Below are 15,097 nucleotides of genomic sequence, written 5' to 3'. Positions count from 1 at the left end.
AGTCCTCAATATTTCAAGGTTCTCTAAACCAATCCTAATGGGCAAAGTTTTTGAAAAACTTATTGAAAAATAAGGTTTTGAAAATCAATATATGTATAGTTTTTATAATAACAACGTAATTCAATCAAAACACATTTTTTTTATTTCGAAAATTTTAAAAAATTTTGGAAAAATCTTGTGTTTTTGATGAAATTAGTTGTAAAAAATTAGTTTCTAAACACTAATAAGCAATGCCCGATCACTATTTCTATTTAAAACTAGTCTTATGTTTAAAATTAATGAAATAGAGAGTTAAAAAAATTTACCTTGAAAGATGAGATTGAGTGGATTTTGATGTTGTTTGCACGATTTTAATGATGCTAACAGGTTTAGAAGATGATATTTGAAGTGAATTCCGATTAAAAACGTTGATTTGAGGCAAGAATGGAGATAGGGAGAGTAGAGAGGGGAAATGGCGGCAAGGAAGAAAAAGAGGGTTTAGGATTTTTGGGTGTTCTGCCCGTGTTAAAATCCAGAACCCCAAGGGGGAATCGGTTCCCTCATGGGGGTATCGATTCCCTCTGCACCAAAATGCTAAAATCCGATTTTAAACACACAAAATGCTAAATTAATTTTCTCTAGTGGTATTGGCAACTCATATATTGAAAATTAATCACGTTCAAACAACCAAATTAATCTTTAAACTATATTTGAACATAAAGTTAATTTTCATCAAGAATCATAAACTCCCCCTAACTAATAGCAATGAATGCAATAAAAATTATTATTCTAAGCATTTTTCATTTAGTCTTAAAAGTGCTAAAATTATTTTAAACACTAAGTGAAGATAGGTTGGTCAAACCTAATTCTCTCCTAAGTGTCCAAAATCTTTCCTTGTCTAAAGGTTTTGTAAAGATATCCGATAATTGGTGCAAAGTATCAACAAATTCTAGAACTACATCTTCATTAGTGACATGGTCTCTAATGAATTGATGTCTTATTTCAATGTGCTTAGTTCTAGAGTGTTGGATGGGATTTTTAGTGAGACAAATAGCACTAGTATTGTCACACTTGATAGGAATGGTACCTACTTCAATTCCATAATCAAAAAGTTATTGTTTCATCCATAAAACTTGTGCACAACAACTACCGGCTGAAATATATTCGGCTTCAGTGGTAGATAATGCAACACAATTTTGTTTATTTGAAAACCAAGAAATCGGCATATTTCCAAGGAATTGGCAAGTACCGGAGGTGTTTTTCCTATCCAATTTTCATCCTCCATAATCCGCATCAAAAAAGGCATGCAAGCTAAAGCTAGAGTCTCTAGGATACCAAAGTCCTAAACTAGGAGTGTTCTTAAGGTATCTAAAGATTCTCTTAACAACTAGTAAATATGATTCCTTAGGACATGATTGAAATCTAGCACATAAGCAAACACTAAACATAATGTCCGGTCTACTTGCAGTTAGATAAAGCAAAGAGCCAATCATTGACCTATATAATTTAACATCTACACATTTACCTCCTTCATCTAAGTCAAGCTTTGTTAAAGAGCTCATTGGAGTGTCATGAGGTTTGCCATTTTCCAGTCCAAACTTCTTGAGCATATCTTTGACGTACTTAGCTTGATTGATGAAGATGTCATCTTTTCTTTGCTTGATTTGGAGTCCCAAGAAAAATGAGAGCTCCCCCATCATGCTCATCTCAAACTCACTTTGCATTAGCTTAGAAAATTCTTGGCAAAGAACATCACTAGTAGAACCAAATATTATATCATCAACATAAATTTGAACTACTAATAAATCTTTACCTTTATGCTTTAAAAACAATGTAGCGTCAACCTTCCCTTTTGAAAACCTTTTTCAATTAAAAAATTTGACAATCTTTCAAACCAAGCTCTAGGAGCTTGTTTTAAACCATAAAGCGCTTTTGTCAATTTAAGAACATGATCCGGAAATTTTGAATCTTCAAAACCTGGAGGTTATTCCACATACACTTCTTCCTTTATAAAACCATTTAAAAATGCACTTTTAACATCCATTTGATATAATTTAAATTCATGAAAACATGCAAATGCTAATAACATTCTAATTGCTTCCATCCTAGTTACGGGAGCGTATGTTTCATCATAGTCTATGCCCTCTTCTTGAGTATACCCTTGAGCAACAAGTCTAGCCTTGTTTCTCACTATATTACCACTCTCATCAAGCTTATTCCTAAATACCCATCTAGTACCTATAGTAGATTTATTACTAGGCATTTCAACTAATGTCCATACTTTACTTCTCTCAAATTGATTTAATTCTTCTTGCATAGCCATAATTCAATGTTCATCTTTTAATGCTTCTTTAATATTCTTAGGCTCTATGCATGAAATAAATGCAACATAATTACAAATATTTCTAAGAGAAGATCAAGTTGTTACCCCTTTGGATGGATCACCTATAATCTCACCATCCTTGACATAGTTGTACTCTTGGATAAGATACTTCCCTTTCTTCAATGGTTGGATTCTCAAGAGGATCATGAGTTACCTCATATTTTGTTTGTTCCTTTGATGATGGTTCTTCAACGTCATGTCTAACTTCATTTGTATTTATAATACCTACATCATCATTCACACAAGAATCCTTCCTCGGAAGGGGATTATCATCGAAAACAACATGTATAGACTCTTCTGCAACTAAAGTTCTTTTATTAAATACTCGATAAGCTTTAGAATTTAAGGAATAACCCAGAAAAATTCCTTCATCACTTTTAGCATCAAATTTGCCAAGGTTTTCTTTACCGTTATTTAAAACAAAACATTTACATCCAAAATGATGAAAATAGCTAATGTTAGGCTTTTTATTTTTGAAAATTTAATATGGAGTTTTTCTTTAAAATTGGCCTAATCATTACTCGATTTACAACATAACAAGCGGTATTTGTGGCTTCCGTCAAAAAATATTTTGGCAAATTATTTTCACAAAGCATGGTTCTAGCCATTTCTTCTAAAGTTCGATTTTTCCTCTCAACAACTCCATTTTGTTGAGGGGTTCTAGGTGCTGAAAAATTATGGCTAATACCATTAGAATCACAAAACTCATTAAATCCAAGATTTTCAAATTCAGTGTCATGATCACTTCTAACACTAGTGATAGAGTAACCTTTTTCGTTTTGGATTACTTTTGAAAATGTGATGAAGTTTTCTAATGCTTCATCTTTAATACTTAAGAATAGAACCCAAGTATATCTAGAATAGTCATCTACCAAGACAAATGCATATTGTTTTCCACCCAAGCTAGTAGTCCTAGTTGGCCCAAAAAGATCTATATGGATCAATTGTAATACTCTACTAGTTGATACGCCATTAATGGATTTAAAAGAAACTCGCTTTTGTTTTCATTTAGCACAAGCATCACAGATTTTATCATTATCAAATTTAAGCTTAGGCAGTCCTCGAACTAAATTACCTTGAATTAGCCGTTGCAAAACACTCATACTAGCATGTCCTAGTCTCTTATGCCATAACCAACTATTATGTTCATCCTTAGCAACTAGGCACAAATTAGTCATATCAAAAGAATCTAAATACACCATGTATATGTTTCCTATTCTATGACCAACAAGTATAATCTGATTAGATGCAATGTCAATGACTTTACAACCATTAATATCAAACATGACATTGAATCCCTTATCACAAAATTGACTGATACTCAATAGATTATGCTTTAATCCATTCACATATAAAACATTCTTAATTTGTATGGAAGAGGTATAACCAATAGTACCAATACCTTCAATGTGACCTTTTGAACCATCACCAAAAGTCACTTCTCCTCTATTTTTGGCGTTAATCTCAATGAACCGGTTTTTGTCTCCGGTCATGTGTCTTGAGCATCCACTATCAAGGTACCATGAATTTGGATTTGTTTCCCGTGCCTTATAGCAATGCTCCTTTTCCTGCAAACATAGATTAATTTCTAATTTTTGGTACCCAAATTCTTTTGGGTCCATATTCATTAGTTTCCAAAATCCTAGTCCCCTTAGGTATCCATTTGTGTAGGATATCCTTATCTTTAGTAGTAATGAGCTCTTTAGGAACCCATATACTTTTAACGATTTTTCCATTAGAGGTTCTTTGGGGACCTCTATGATTTTAGTTTTTAAAACTTTTTCTAACAAAGTTAGATTTTGAATTTTCTCCATTTTCAAAACGTTTTGTTCCAACTTTATCAAAAGAGGCTTTAAGATCATCAATTTTCTTTTGATGATCATCATTGACCTTTGAAAGTAAATTTTGCAAATCCAAATATTTCTTTTCAAACTCTTCTAGTTTGATTTGCAAATCTTTGATTTTACTTTCAAGATCGTTGTTGGTTTTGAATATGAGTTCATTTTCATTTTTCAATTTTGAAACATCATTTTTATATTTTAAAAACAATTTCTCATAATCCGAAGCCAACCCATTATATTCCTCTAATAACTCATCATAGGATAAATCATCAAAATCAGATGAGTTAGAGGTTACCTTAGAATATTCCCCGAATGCCATCAAGCACAAGTTTGCTACTTCTTGTTCCTCTTCATCGGAACCTTCTTCATTGCTCCATGTAGCCACATGAGCCTTGTGCTTATTCTTTGATTGACCATTTCTCTTCAATTGTGGGCAATCATATTTGATATGCCCCGGCTTTTTGCATTCATAGCAAATGATTGGGTCTTTCTCTTTTGGTTCATTTTTGAGGCCTTTATTTGGTTTGAATTTTCTTCCTCGGTAAGGTCTCATCATTTTTTTGAACCGTTTGGCAAACAATGCCATTTTCTCGTCATCGTCATCTTCATCCGAATCACTCTCATCTTTTGTGGATTTAAGAGCAACTCTAATGTTTTTCTTCTTCTCCTTCTCCTTTGGTGTCTCTTTAATCTTATCGAGGTCCACCTCATCTTCAATCATCATTTCATGAGAGAGGAGTGAACCGATTAGCTCTTCAAGAGTTAAGGACGTTAGATCCTTATACTCGATGATTGTTGTCTTCTTTGATTGCCACGATTTTAGAAGGGAGTAAACTAGCTTCCTCACAAGCTTTTCATTTAAAATGATCTCTCCATATGATTTGAGACCATTGACAATCGTTGAGAATCTATCCGTCATAGCTTTGATATCTTCATTTGGTTTCATCCTGAAATTTTCATAGCTATGCGTTAGAATACTAATTTTAGATTTCTTTACCTCATCGGTAACTTCATGAGTGACTTGAAGTTTGTCCCATATTTCTTTGGCGGTTGTACAAGATGAAACTCTTCCGTATTCATCTGGTCCAAGAGCACAAAATATAATATGGATGGCTTTGGAGTTGAGCTGGAACATTTTTGTCTCTCATTCACTCCATAATCTTGGATGAGTGAGAGGCTTGAAGTATCCTTCTTCTACGAAATTCCATGCTCCCATGTCACTTGCTTGAATGAAGTACATCATTCTATTTTTCCAATAGGCATAGTTAGCCCCATTGAAGAAATGATGCTTGTTGACAGGCATCGAATCGAGACCGGAGTCGAAGTTTGAAGTAGAGGCTATTGATGACTTTGATTATCGATGTAACTCTTCCTGAATCGAGTCAAGAGGCGATTAAACCTTCAAATGAGTTAGGCTTTGATACCAATTGTTGAGTTAATTGATTGACGAATATGGCCAAGAGGGGGCGAATTGGCAATTAAAATTTTGGTGGAAGCTTTTGCAGAAAATTTAAATAAATTTGCACAATGATTTAGAATAACCTTACAAACCCTCAAGAATTATACCCCAAATTCTTGAGAACACTCTCTCCCAAAGAGAACAATACAAATTTGCAAACTTACAAGAAAATCCTCACAAGTTAGATTGTTTGCACAATTCTAGAACAAAGAAAATAACACTCAAGAATGAATACAATTGAGCACAATAAGTGTTATTGAAAGCAAAATGAATATTGAATGAAAAATAGGCTTGAAATGCTCAAACTTGAGGTTTGATGCTTTCTCTTTGATTCTCTCTTGATTCTAGTTGCTTGATGTTTCTTATTTTTGATCAATGGCTTCTAAGCTTGCTTAAATACACATTGAATCACTTCTGAACGTTGGGGATCATTAATGAAGTTTTTGGAGCCGTTTAAGTGTGAAAACAATTAATATTTCTGCTTGGAGCGTGGGGTGGAATCGGTACCCCTAATGGGGAATCGGTTCCCTAAGTGTAAAATTCAAATATTTCGACCGTTTGAACAGTGGGGGGAATCGGTACCCTCTGGGGGGAATCGGTTCCCTCCGAGCATACTGGAATTCTCGGAGCCAAACCATTCAGGGGGAATCGGTACCCCCTTGGGGGGGAATCGGTTCCCTTTGAGAAATCTGGAATTTTTGGCTTTGAAATGGTTCGGAATATTTTGTAAAATCGTTTTGAAATTATTTTAAGATTAAAACTTAATTTTACACTTGAGTAAGGATTTAAAATGAACTTTGAAATACTTTGAGTAATATTTTGATATTCGAATAATTATATCGAATATACTTAGAAAATCTTTTTGGAAAATCTTAAAATTCATTTAACTTAATTTGTTATATCGAAATATCAAAATGTTTTCAACAATACTATTTATTTATTAATAACAAAAAGTGTCATTTTTTTCCACATTAGGTGTATCATTATGAAGCAATTGTAACTGTTTACCTTGTTGATATTAAACATGGTTGTAAATTACCCATTTTTGTTATATATATATATTTATATCATCTCCAATCAGGGAGTTTTTCCCGAAAAATTACCGGTGATTGGTATATTACCGATCTAACACCGGTGAGATTATATTTTCCGATCTAACACCCGTAGCAGTAAAACGCGCCCCTTGAACCGCGTTATATGCTGATTTGGCGCCACGTGAGGTATAGCGCGCCCCCTGTATCGTGCTATACGCTGACATAGGTTACACGTGTGTATAGCGCGGCCCCTGATCTGCGCTATACGTCACGTAGGGGTATAGCGCGGATCAGGGGGTCGCGCTATACGCCACGTAGGGGTAATTATATTTAACGCGGTCCCTGGTCCGCGCTATATCTTTTATCGCAACAATCCGTATGGCAACACCGCGTCCAGTTAAAGGGGAAGACATTCATCTGCAAATTTCTTTGACGTTAATATGGAGATGCCATTGACGCAACAATCTGTGCAGTTTCCATTTGACACGATGGCTTCAAGCTCAAGGGGGAGGCATTCGACTGCGAGCTTTTTCGATCTCAATGTCGATATGCCTTCTAGTTCAAGGGGAAGACATGCAAGTAGTAGGTTCTTCGACCTAAATGTGGAGCGCATGGAGGAACCATCATCTCCACCAGAAGAACCGCTTCGTGAGCCTGGTGTGGATGGTGCTGAGACTGGACTATTCATTCACCCAGAATCACCGCAATTCAACTCCGATGATGATGATGTAGATGAAATTCCAGGAAATGTGACACAAACTGACCCTCCTGCACACATGTATGAAGCTGATTATGGTGCAATGTACAGGCCAGAATTTGCGGATATGCCTCATCTCGGTGACTATGGATATTACTCATCAATAAATAATGGTGAGTTATCTTTAGGCATGGAGTTTTCAAGCAAAGAAGAAGCGATGATGGCTATCAAAAATTACAATATCCGTAATTCTGTTCAGTCCAGAGTCAACCGATCGTCGACCGAAAAATATGTATGCTACTGTGCCCGACGCGAAAACGGATGTAATTGGATGGTTCGCGTATCGATAATGAAGAGGATAAACAACATATGGGAACTAACAATATACAACGGTCCTCACACATATTGTGCTGGAGGGGTCAACCAAGATCATCCCAACTTGGACTCTGAAATGATATGCCAAGCCATCATGCCCATGGTAAAAGCAAGCTCTCATATAGTTGTTGCAGTGTTGATTTCAACTATACAATCGCAGTATGGGTACAATGTCTCCTATAAAAAAACTTGGTTGGCAAAACAAAATGCCATTGTCAAACTTCATGGCGAATGTGATGTATCTTACAACGAACTTCCAGGTTGGTTTAGGCTGGTGCGGACATTGAATCCTGGGACAATTGTGGACTTCAAAACCTCCTATGCATACCATAATGATCGAGTTCTTCGTGTTCGAAGTCAATTCTACCGGGTTTTTTGGAGTTACCCACAGTGCGTTAATGCTGCCAAATACTGCAAGCCTGTGGTCCAGATCGACGGGACTTTCTTGTATGGAAAATACAAGCAAGTTTTATTATTGACAGTTGTCCAAGATGGCAATCGCAACATTCTTCCAGTTGCTTTTTCTCTTGTCGAATGAGAAGATACAAATTCTTGGGCTTTTTTCCTCCGAAATTTACGTGCACATGTTATCACGAGGGAAAACATCTGTGTCATTTCAGATCGCAGAGCTGGGATCAAAGCATCAATGGAGTCTTTGAGTCCAATGTGGCAACCACCCTTTGTCCAACATAGGTATTGTCTCCGACACATTGCTGCGAACTATCATAAAAGGTACAAAAAGAATGATGAGCGTCAATTAATTGTGCGCATGGGTAAGTGAAAACAAGTTAGTAAGTTATACATTTTTTGATCATTTTAATTTTGCAAAGAAAGCAAGTTAGTAAGTTATACATTTTTTTGATCATGTTACGAACTACTTTCTCGAACGTTTGAATCAATACTTCAAGATTTACGGGCGAAGAACGAGGAAGGATACGATTACATCAGCCTCATCGATAAAGAAATGTGGCGTATACCCCACGTGTCAGATAACCAGGTATAGCGCAGCCCTTGATCCGCGCTATACCCCTACGTGGCGTATAGCACGGATCAGAGGCCGCGCTATAACCACATGTAACCCATGTCAGCGTATAGCGCGGTGCAGGGGGCGCGCTTTACTGCTACGGATATTAGATCAGAAAATATAATCTGACCGGTGTTAGATCGATAAATATACCGATCACCGGTAATTTTTCGGGAAAATACCTCCAATCAGCATTATTTTACAGCTGCTGTGTACGGCTCCTCGATATTGGTCATATCTGTCAAATGGTTTATTAGCCGAACTCAAAGGGTCGATTTTTTCTCCTTTTGATTTTTAAAAGGCAAGTTGAGTTTTCCATTTTAAAAGAAGTTAGTGCGGGTTGGAAGTAGCTCTAGTGTGTTCCTCTTCGTCCATCTTTACTTTCAATACATATATAGAAATAAAGTCAGGAAATTTATATTGTAATATAAACATTTTAAAAATATATAGAAGAATATTTTAAGTGGACAAAGACACTTAACACCTTGAAATTCTGGAATCTAACATACACTCAATCACCCATGTTTCAAATAGACTGTGGACGCAAATGAATGAAGGATAATTAAGACTCATTGTTACTTTTAAAATTTTTAAATTTCAACATATTTTATATACTTTTATTGATGATCTATTTTTCTTAAAATTTTATTAATTCGTCTTAATTTAAAAATTTATAAATTAATTTATTTTAATATATTAAATTTTACGTCCATGCATATCAATATTGATTATAAATCAATACCAATTAAGTGCCTCTTCTGAACCATATCAATGACCGAAGGTGTCTTACGGTTCCAATCAGCTACATGTAAGGGACCTAAAACCAACACAATACTAAAAATAAAATTAACACATATTTTTTTAAAAAAAATATTAACACTATTCTACAAATAATTATAACATAAGTTTTAAATGTTTGATAAAATACACATCTTATTAATTAACCTCTCTTCTCTCTTCTCTTTTCCCTATCCCTTTCCCTTTCATTCTTTCTCTCTCTTAGCATATTAAGACCTTGTAACTATAATATAATGACCCTATATAAAATCATACACATATGAAAATAAACGTATAATTTTGTGTTATAAAATTTTAATGATAAACAAATTATAAAATTTGAAGAAACGAAAATTGACCTTAATAAAATATAAAAATTAATTTTTTAAGATGAATAATTGTCCATTCATTTATATATATATATATATGGATTGTCCGGTTGCATTATTAAGTAAAAAACATCAACATTTCATAAAAAAAAAAAACATCAACAGTTCCTCTCTTTCTATTAAATCCTTTCCTTCCCTCATCAACCCCACGACAAACTAATTTCTCAACACCCAAAAATGGAGCCTCAAATACCATCTGAGCCTTGTCTCTCTGAAACTTCAGCCATCGTTTCAGCCTCAAATGGCCCAACACCAACCGCCAGAACCTCCATGGATACTACCCCCAAAGAAGACAAGAAAGAAGATGATCTCGTATTGGACCTGCGCCTCTCCAATCAAGAATCGAAGCCTGAGCTGAATTTCGTAGACTGTTTCAAGGTTGTGGACTCGTCCTCTGATCATGATCAAGACCAAGGTAATGAAACTGAGCCTAGAGTATTTCCATGTAACTATTGCCAAAGAAAATTTTACAGTTCACAGGCTCTGGGAGGCCACCAAAATGCACATAAACGAGAAAGAACACTGGCCAAACGAGGCCAGCGGATTGGCCGTGGCGATTTCGGTCAACATTATAGCATGGCTTCTCTTCCTCTGTATTGTTCCTTGAATAAACCACTTGGAGTTGGGGAGCACTCCATGATCCACAAGCCCACTTTTGCTCCATGGCATAATGGATGGTCTAGACGCCCCGTTGATCGCCATCTTTCAATGGGGATTAGTGCCACTGGTACATTCCAAGGCCGTGTAGGGAAGTTCGGTCCGCCGACGGAGGGAATGGCTGGATTTTTGTGGGATACTGTTAACCATTTCAACCGTGAAAAAGATGAGTTGAACCTCGACTTGGCTTTGAAGCTTTAAGCAATATACATAGTCTAGTTTCATTCTTCCTTTTTATTATTTTTTTGTAAATGCATTATGTACTTTGATTGATTTTGCTATTTGCAATTCTAAAAGTTGGGAAAAGAAATATTTGATAATAAAAAAAAAACCTTTCCCAATTCTTCAAATTGAAGGCTTGAACTGTAAACTTCAATGTTGCCTTAAGCGCTCTAATGTGCTAGACAACTCCATTTCACTAATTTTTCTATGCTCCAATCGTCCAATTACTATATATTTTATTCTTATTTGATTAATAGTATTATTATTTGATTAATTCAAATAAAGATTTATAAAATTATATTATAAAATGATTTTTTCAATCTAATTTTTCATTCCAATTTAAACGTTCGATTCTATAATTAACCGTAAGGCAATAAAAAGTTCAAAGCAAGTGAAAAAAAAGGGATTCAAGATACATAATCTATCAACTATCATCAAGTCATTGAATTATTGGGAAACATAATGGTCCAAAACATTGAGTACAGAAACTACGTGTGGGATTACTTTTAGGTTGTCATTTCAGATTGTTTTTGTGTGTAACATTGTCTCAAATGACAATATATTTGACCCTCCTGCAGTTGAAAAAATAGACCATCTCTATTGGAGGGATTGGATTTCTTTTATCTAATATTTGGGATATATAAGGAAAGGATATTATATATATTAAAAAAATCATAATAGAAATTAATAACATGATTATCAAAATTTTAAATGTCTATTATTCTCTCTATCTAATATAATCAAATTTAAATTGTTACGAAAAATTTATATTATTTAAGCGATTAGGATAATAACTATAATATTGACTTGAAATAAGGCAATCTAAGCAAGGTAATAAATAATTTTATTAGTATTCTACCATATTTATGTATCTAAAAGAATTGAGCATCAATCAATTAAAGAAACAATGATAAATTCAAATTTAAAATCCATCGACGACAATCGATTAGAATCATTATCTAAAAATAGAATTTTTTTAGATAAAACAACTCTAATTAAAATACAATAGAATATGTAAAATTGTTTATATAAATTATTTAAGATTTTTAATTTATTAAATTCCACCCATATAATTAATAAAAGCTATACATGGATTATTAAATTTGTTGGATGTAGATCTAGTTATGAAGTGCAAATCCAATGGCATCATTTCGCAACATGAAAATGATGGTTGAAATCTTATTTACCTTGATTCCTCACCTAAGTGACTACGTCATCATATCAAATAATGTCTAATCAATTATTATTGTGCAAACCATGATTTCCCCAGGACAGTTAATGACAGTTTAATTGTCATGGGAAGATCTCAAGCTCACATTAATTATGGATTTTGATAAATTGACCAAGTGGTTTAGCTTCACTTGATTAATTAAAATTACAAAATGTGTGTATATATCGAGAAAGTGTAAGATCCATCTTTCCTAGCCACGTGGCGAAAATCAGATGGACTGTCAAATCTTGGTGTTGGACTGGCTTTATCCTTTGTTATTTTTTGAATTTTGCCTCTGAATTAAGAAACGCTTGAAAATTCTGTCGTTTGAAAATGATGCATGAAAAACGTGGTGCTATCACTTAGGTGAAAACACTTGAGCAGCATCTTTCAACAATTAAAAGCAAATCTCATGTTTCTTTACTCCGAGGGCCGAGGCTTATCATCTATATTCTTTAACTTCATTTTCATTTCATCTCTAATACATGGAAGAAAGTCAGCACTACTCAAAACCATGCAACATATTTTATCATAATAATAATAATAATCAAACACAAATCCAAGTGAAAAGATTTAGACGAAAAAATTATATGCAACGGGTTCTTGTAAAATAACTATAAAATTACACACAAGTCAAAAGTACTTCCATGTTTGCAATATCACAACTTTTGTCTGTAACTTCATCCATCTAATGGTCACCATGTTTCTACAGCTTTTCGAGGGCTGGCTTGATATTTGCTTGCATCAATGTAATCACAGAAAGCTAGTTTCATCTCTAATCAAGATTTACACAATGACAATCTTCTAGAGATGTAGGCACGGACAAATATTGGAATAGCAAGTAATGATTTTGTTGACTAAAACAGCAAAAAGTTGGCATGAACATGGCAAAAGCATCTCTCTATTTCTTCTCGATACAAGTTTTGACAGTTTCCAACCATCTAATGAACTCGGTTTTATATTTGTTCCCCATGTATTCGTGCAAGAATATTGCAAGCTCATCATTTATACTTCTTTCCTCCATGAATTCATAAAGTGGGTCCTGCAGTTCTTCATCCAACTCCCTGTCATGACCACAATAACAACATAAAAGAAAGTAAGATACGAACCAATAAACACAACTCCGATAGATGCTGCAAAAGGAAAGAAGATTTATAATTCATATTAGGATTGTCAAAAGGTATGACAGTTTTAAGACAAACCAAGTCTAATTTTCCTTTTGATTTTCAGCTGCCTAATGAAGCAAATAAAGCAAACAAATAAACTAACATACTCGAACTCGGGACCCAAGTAAGGATAACCAGGTTTCCTATTATGCTCACGAACATAAACTTTTTTTATCTCTATGGTATCTGGCCAAGCTGAGCACACGATCTCCAAGATATTACCATCACCTCCCTTGGAGATATTGACAATAAATGTCATATGAAGCTGCTCGCTATCCTGTGTTTCATCTGAACTAGATACGGGAACCGACCCATCAAACATGGTTGCATCAATTGTAATATCTTCTTTTTCCCCAAATTTTCTTTTCAATTTGATCCATTGCTCGCTCGGTCGGTCATCAACTGTAAAAGAATTGAATCTGTTGATAGGCTGCAATTATGGTCAGAATTCCGGATGAGAAGTGTTTATTTAGTTCAGTTTTCGTGAACTACAACATATCGTGTCGAAAACAAAATATTATTCAACTATCATCCAATCAACCGTACTTAAAACAACCAATATATTCCACAAGGTCTCAAAATGTAAGTTCTTTTTAGAAATACTGTTCACTCAATTCAACAAACTATTATTACTAAGCTTCCATTTAAACTACTGAATGCTTCCATGAAAAGTTAGAGAACAGAATATATTAATTTAGGCTCCTTCATAACGAAGTGAAAATCTTTTACAGCCTTACAGCAAGGGCATTTTCTTTCAGTATCAAACTTCGAAGTGCAGTTTTAAACAAGGAATAAGACCAAAATGAAGCGATGATTTAAAAAAGAAGAAAAACCCAGATACAATACCTGTTTTGGAGCGGACCGCTCGTGTTCGTATTGGATTTCTTGGCGAAGGAGCCTCAACATCTTGTCTTGAAAAGCAGCGTTTCGCATGCCGGAGATGCTTCTGGAGCTGAAAAAGGAGGTGGGATCTGGATGTTGACGAAGGGGTACGGCTCTAAGGCAAGGAGAAGAAAGGATTCTTCTCAAGGGTCGGATTAGCCACGCCATTGAAGCTGTCTGGACCGGAGCAATGCTTCTTTGGCGATGGATTTTTCTAGGGTTTAAGATGCTGAAGCCAGACCCCGAGGTTTAAGCATTTTTTTATGCAGACCCGATGTGGAGGATGGGCTTTATTATTTCGGTCCAATCCAGTAGTGGTTCGTTTCTTCAAGTTCGTTATTAAAATTAAAAAAAAAAAACATTTTTTCGCCACAATTTTTTAGGGCACGTTTTGTGTAATATTTTTTTTTATTTTTAAGTGATACAAATATAATTATAATAATAAATTTAGTAACATAATAAAACATAATCAGATGAGAATTAAATATATCCTAATCATAAATATTAAAACTGAAGTAAAAATAAATCAATATAAACGTTAATTAAACACTAACTTCAACAATTGAAGTCAAATTAATAAGGTGTCATAATAATCAATAATGATATTCAAATATCATTTGAATAGAGAAATAAAAATGATATTATTATAATTAAATGTCCAAAGATATTTGTCTAATAAATTTAACAAATTTAAATGATATCCAAATAATATTATTGATTGTTGGATCCAAAGTTGTAACAATTGTGGGGTATTTATGATACTGTCACGGTCTGCGAGATCAGGATCGGAACATTGGCACAAGAGACTGTCAAAGAGGTTCAATTTGGAGTATCCGGCTTGCTAAGACCACCAGATTTGGCCTATCATTAGGAGAATGTTGGAGAGTCTGTTCACACTACAAGTACAAATATGGAAAGTGACATCATATTGAAAGATGCTCACAGAAGTTTGACAGATATGGAAAGAGACAACAAATCAGAGAAGATTGTAGATGATTCTTA

At 34.5% G+C, this 15,097-nt stretch overlaps 2 protein-coding genes across 2 annotated transcripts; one reads left to right on the top strand and one right to left on the bottom strand.

The window, feature by feature from the left end:
- Window positions 1–10,089: 10,089 nt before the first annotated feature.
- Window positions 10,090–10,816, top strand: LOC120148603 (zinc finger protein 1-like). The gene has a single exon (XM_039161680.1). It carries the CDS (start codon window positions 10,136–10,138, stop codon window positions 10,814–10,816), a length of 681 nt encoding a protein of 226 aa, XP_039017611.1. The 5' UTR covers window positions 10,090–10,135.
- Window positions 10,817–12,717: 1,901 nt separating this feature from the next.
- LOC120148537 (uncharacterized protein At2g39795, mitochondrial-like) lies at window positions 12,718–14,330 on the bottom strand. Its single transcript, XM_039161629.1, has 3 exons — window positions 14,060–14,330; window positions 13,321–13,643; window positions 12,718–13,111 (listed from the first exon to the last, which is right to left on the bottom strand). The coding sequence occupies exons 1-3, from the start codon at window positions 14,261–14,263 to the stop codon at window positions 12,949–12,951; spliced, it is 690 nt and encodes a 229-aa protein (XP_039017560.1). The 5' UTR covers window positions 14,264–14,330; the 3' UTR covers window positions 12,718–12,948.
- Window positions 14,331–15,097: the final 767 nt, after the last annotated feature.

This window comes from Hibiscus syriacus, unplaced genomic scaffold, assembly GCF_006381635.1.
Source record: "Hibiscus syriacus cultivar Baekdansim isolate YM2019G1 unplaced genomic scaffold, ASM638163v2 tig00110963_pilon, whole genome shotgun sequence".
NCBI classification, from domain to species: domain Eukaryota; kingdom Viridiplantae; phylum Streptophyta; class Magnoliopsida; order Malvales; family Malvaceae; genus Hibiscus; species Hibiscus syriacus.
The sequence above is the reverse complement of the archived record's forward strand: the minus strand, read 5'-3'. Positions and strand labels throughout refer to the sequence as shown.

Bases quoted from the DNA above. Each gene is read 5' to 3' on its own strand.
- LOC120148537 (XM_039161629.1), bottom strand. From the start codon at position 14,263: ATGGCGTGGCTAATCCGACCCTTGAGAAGAATCCTTTCTTCTCCTTGC. The intron at 13,644-14,059 runs GTATTGTATCTG...CCATAATTGCAG, and splicing joins AGCGGTCCGCTCCAAAACAG to CCTATCAACAGATTCAATTC. The intron at 13,112-13,320 runs GTATGTTAGTTT...TGGTCATGACAG, and splicing joins TACTTGGGTCCCGAGTTCGA to GGAGTTGGATGAAGAACTGC.
- LOC120148603 (XM_039161680.1), top strand. From the start codon at position 10,136: ATGGAGCCTCAAATACCATCTGAGCCTTGTCTCTCTGAAACTTCAGCC.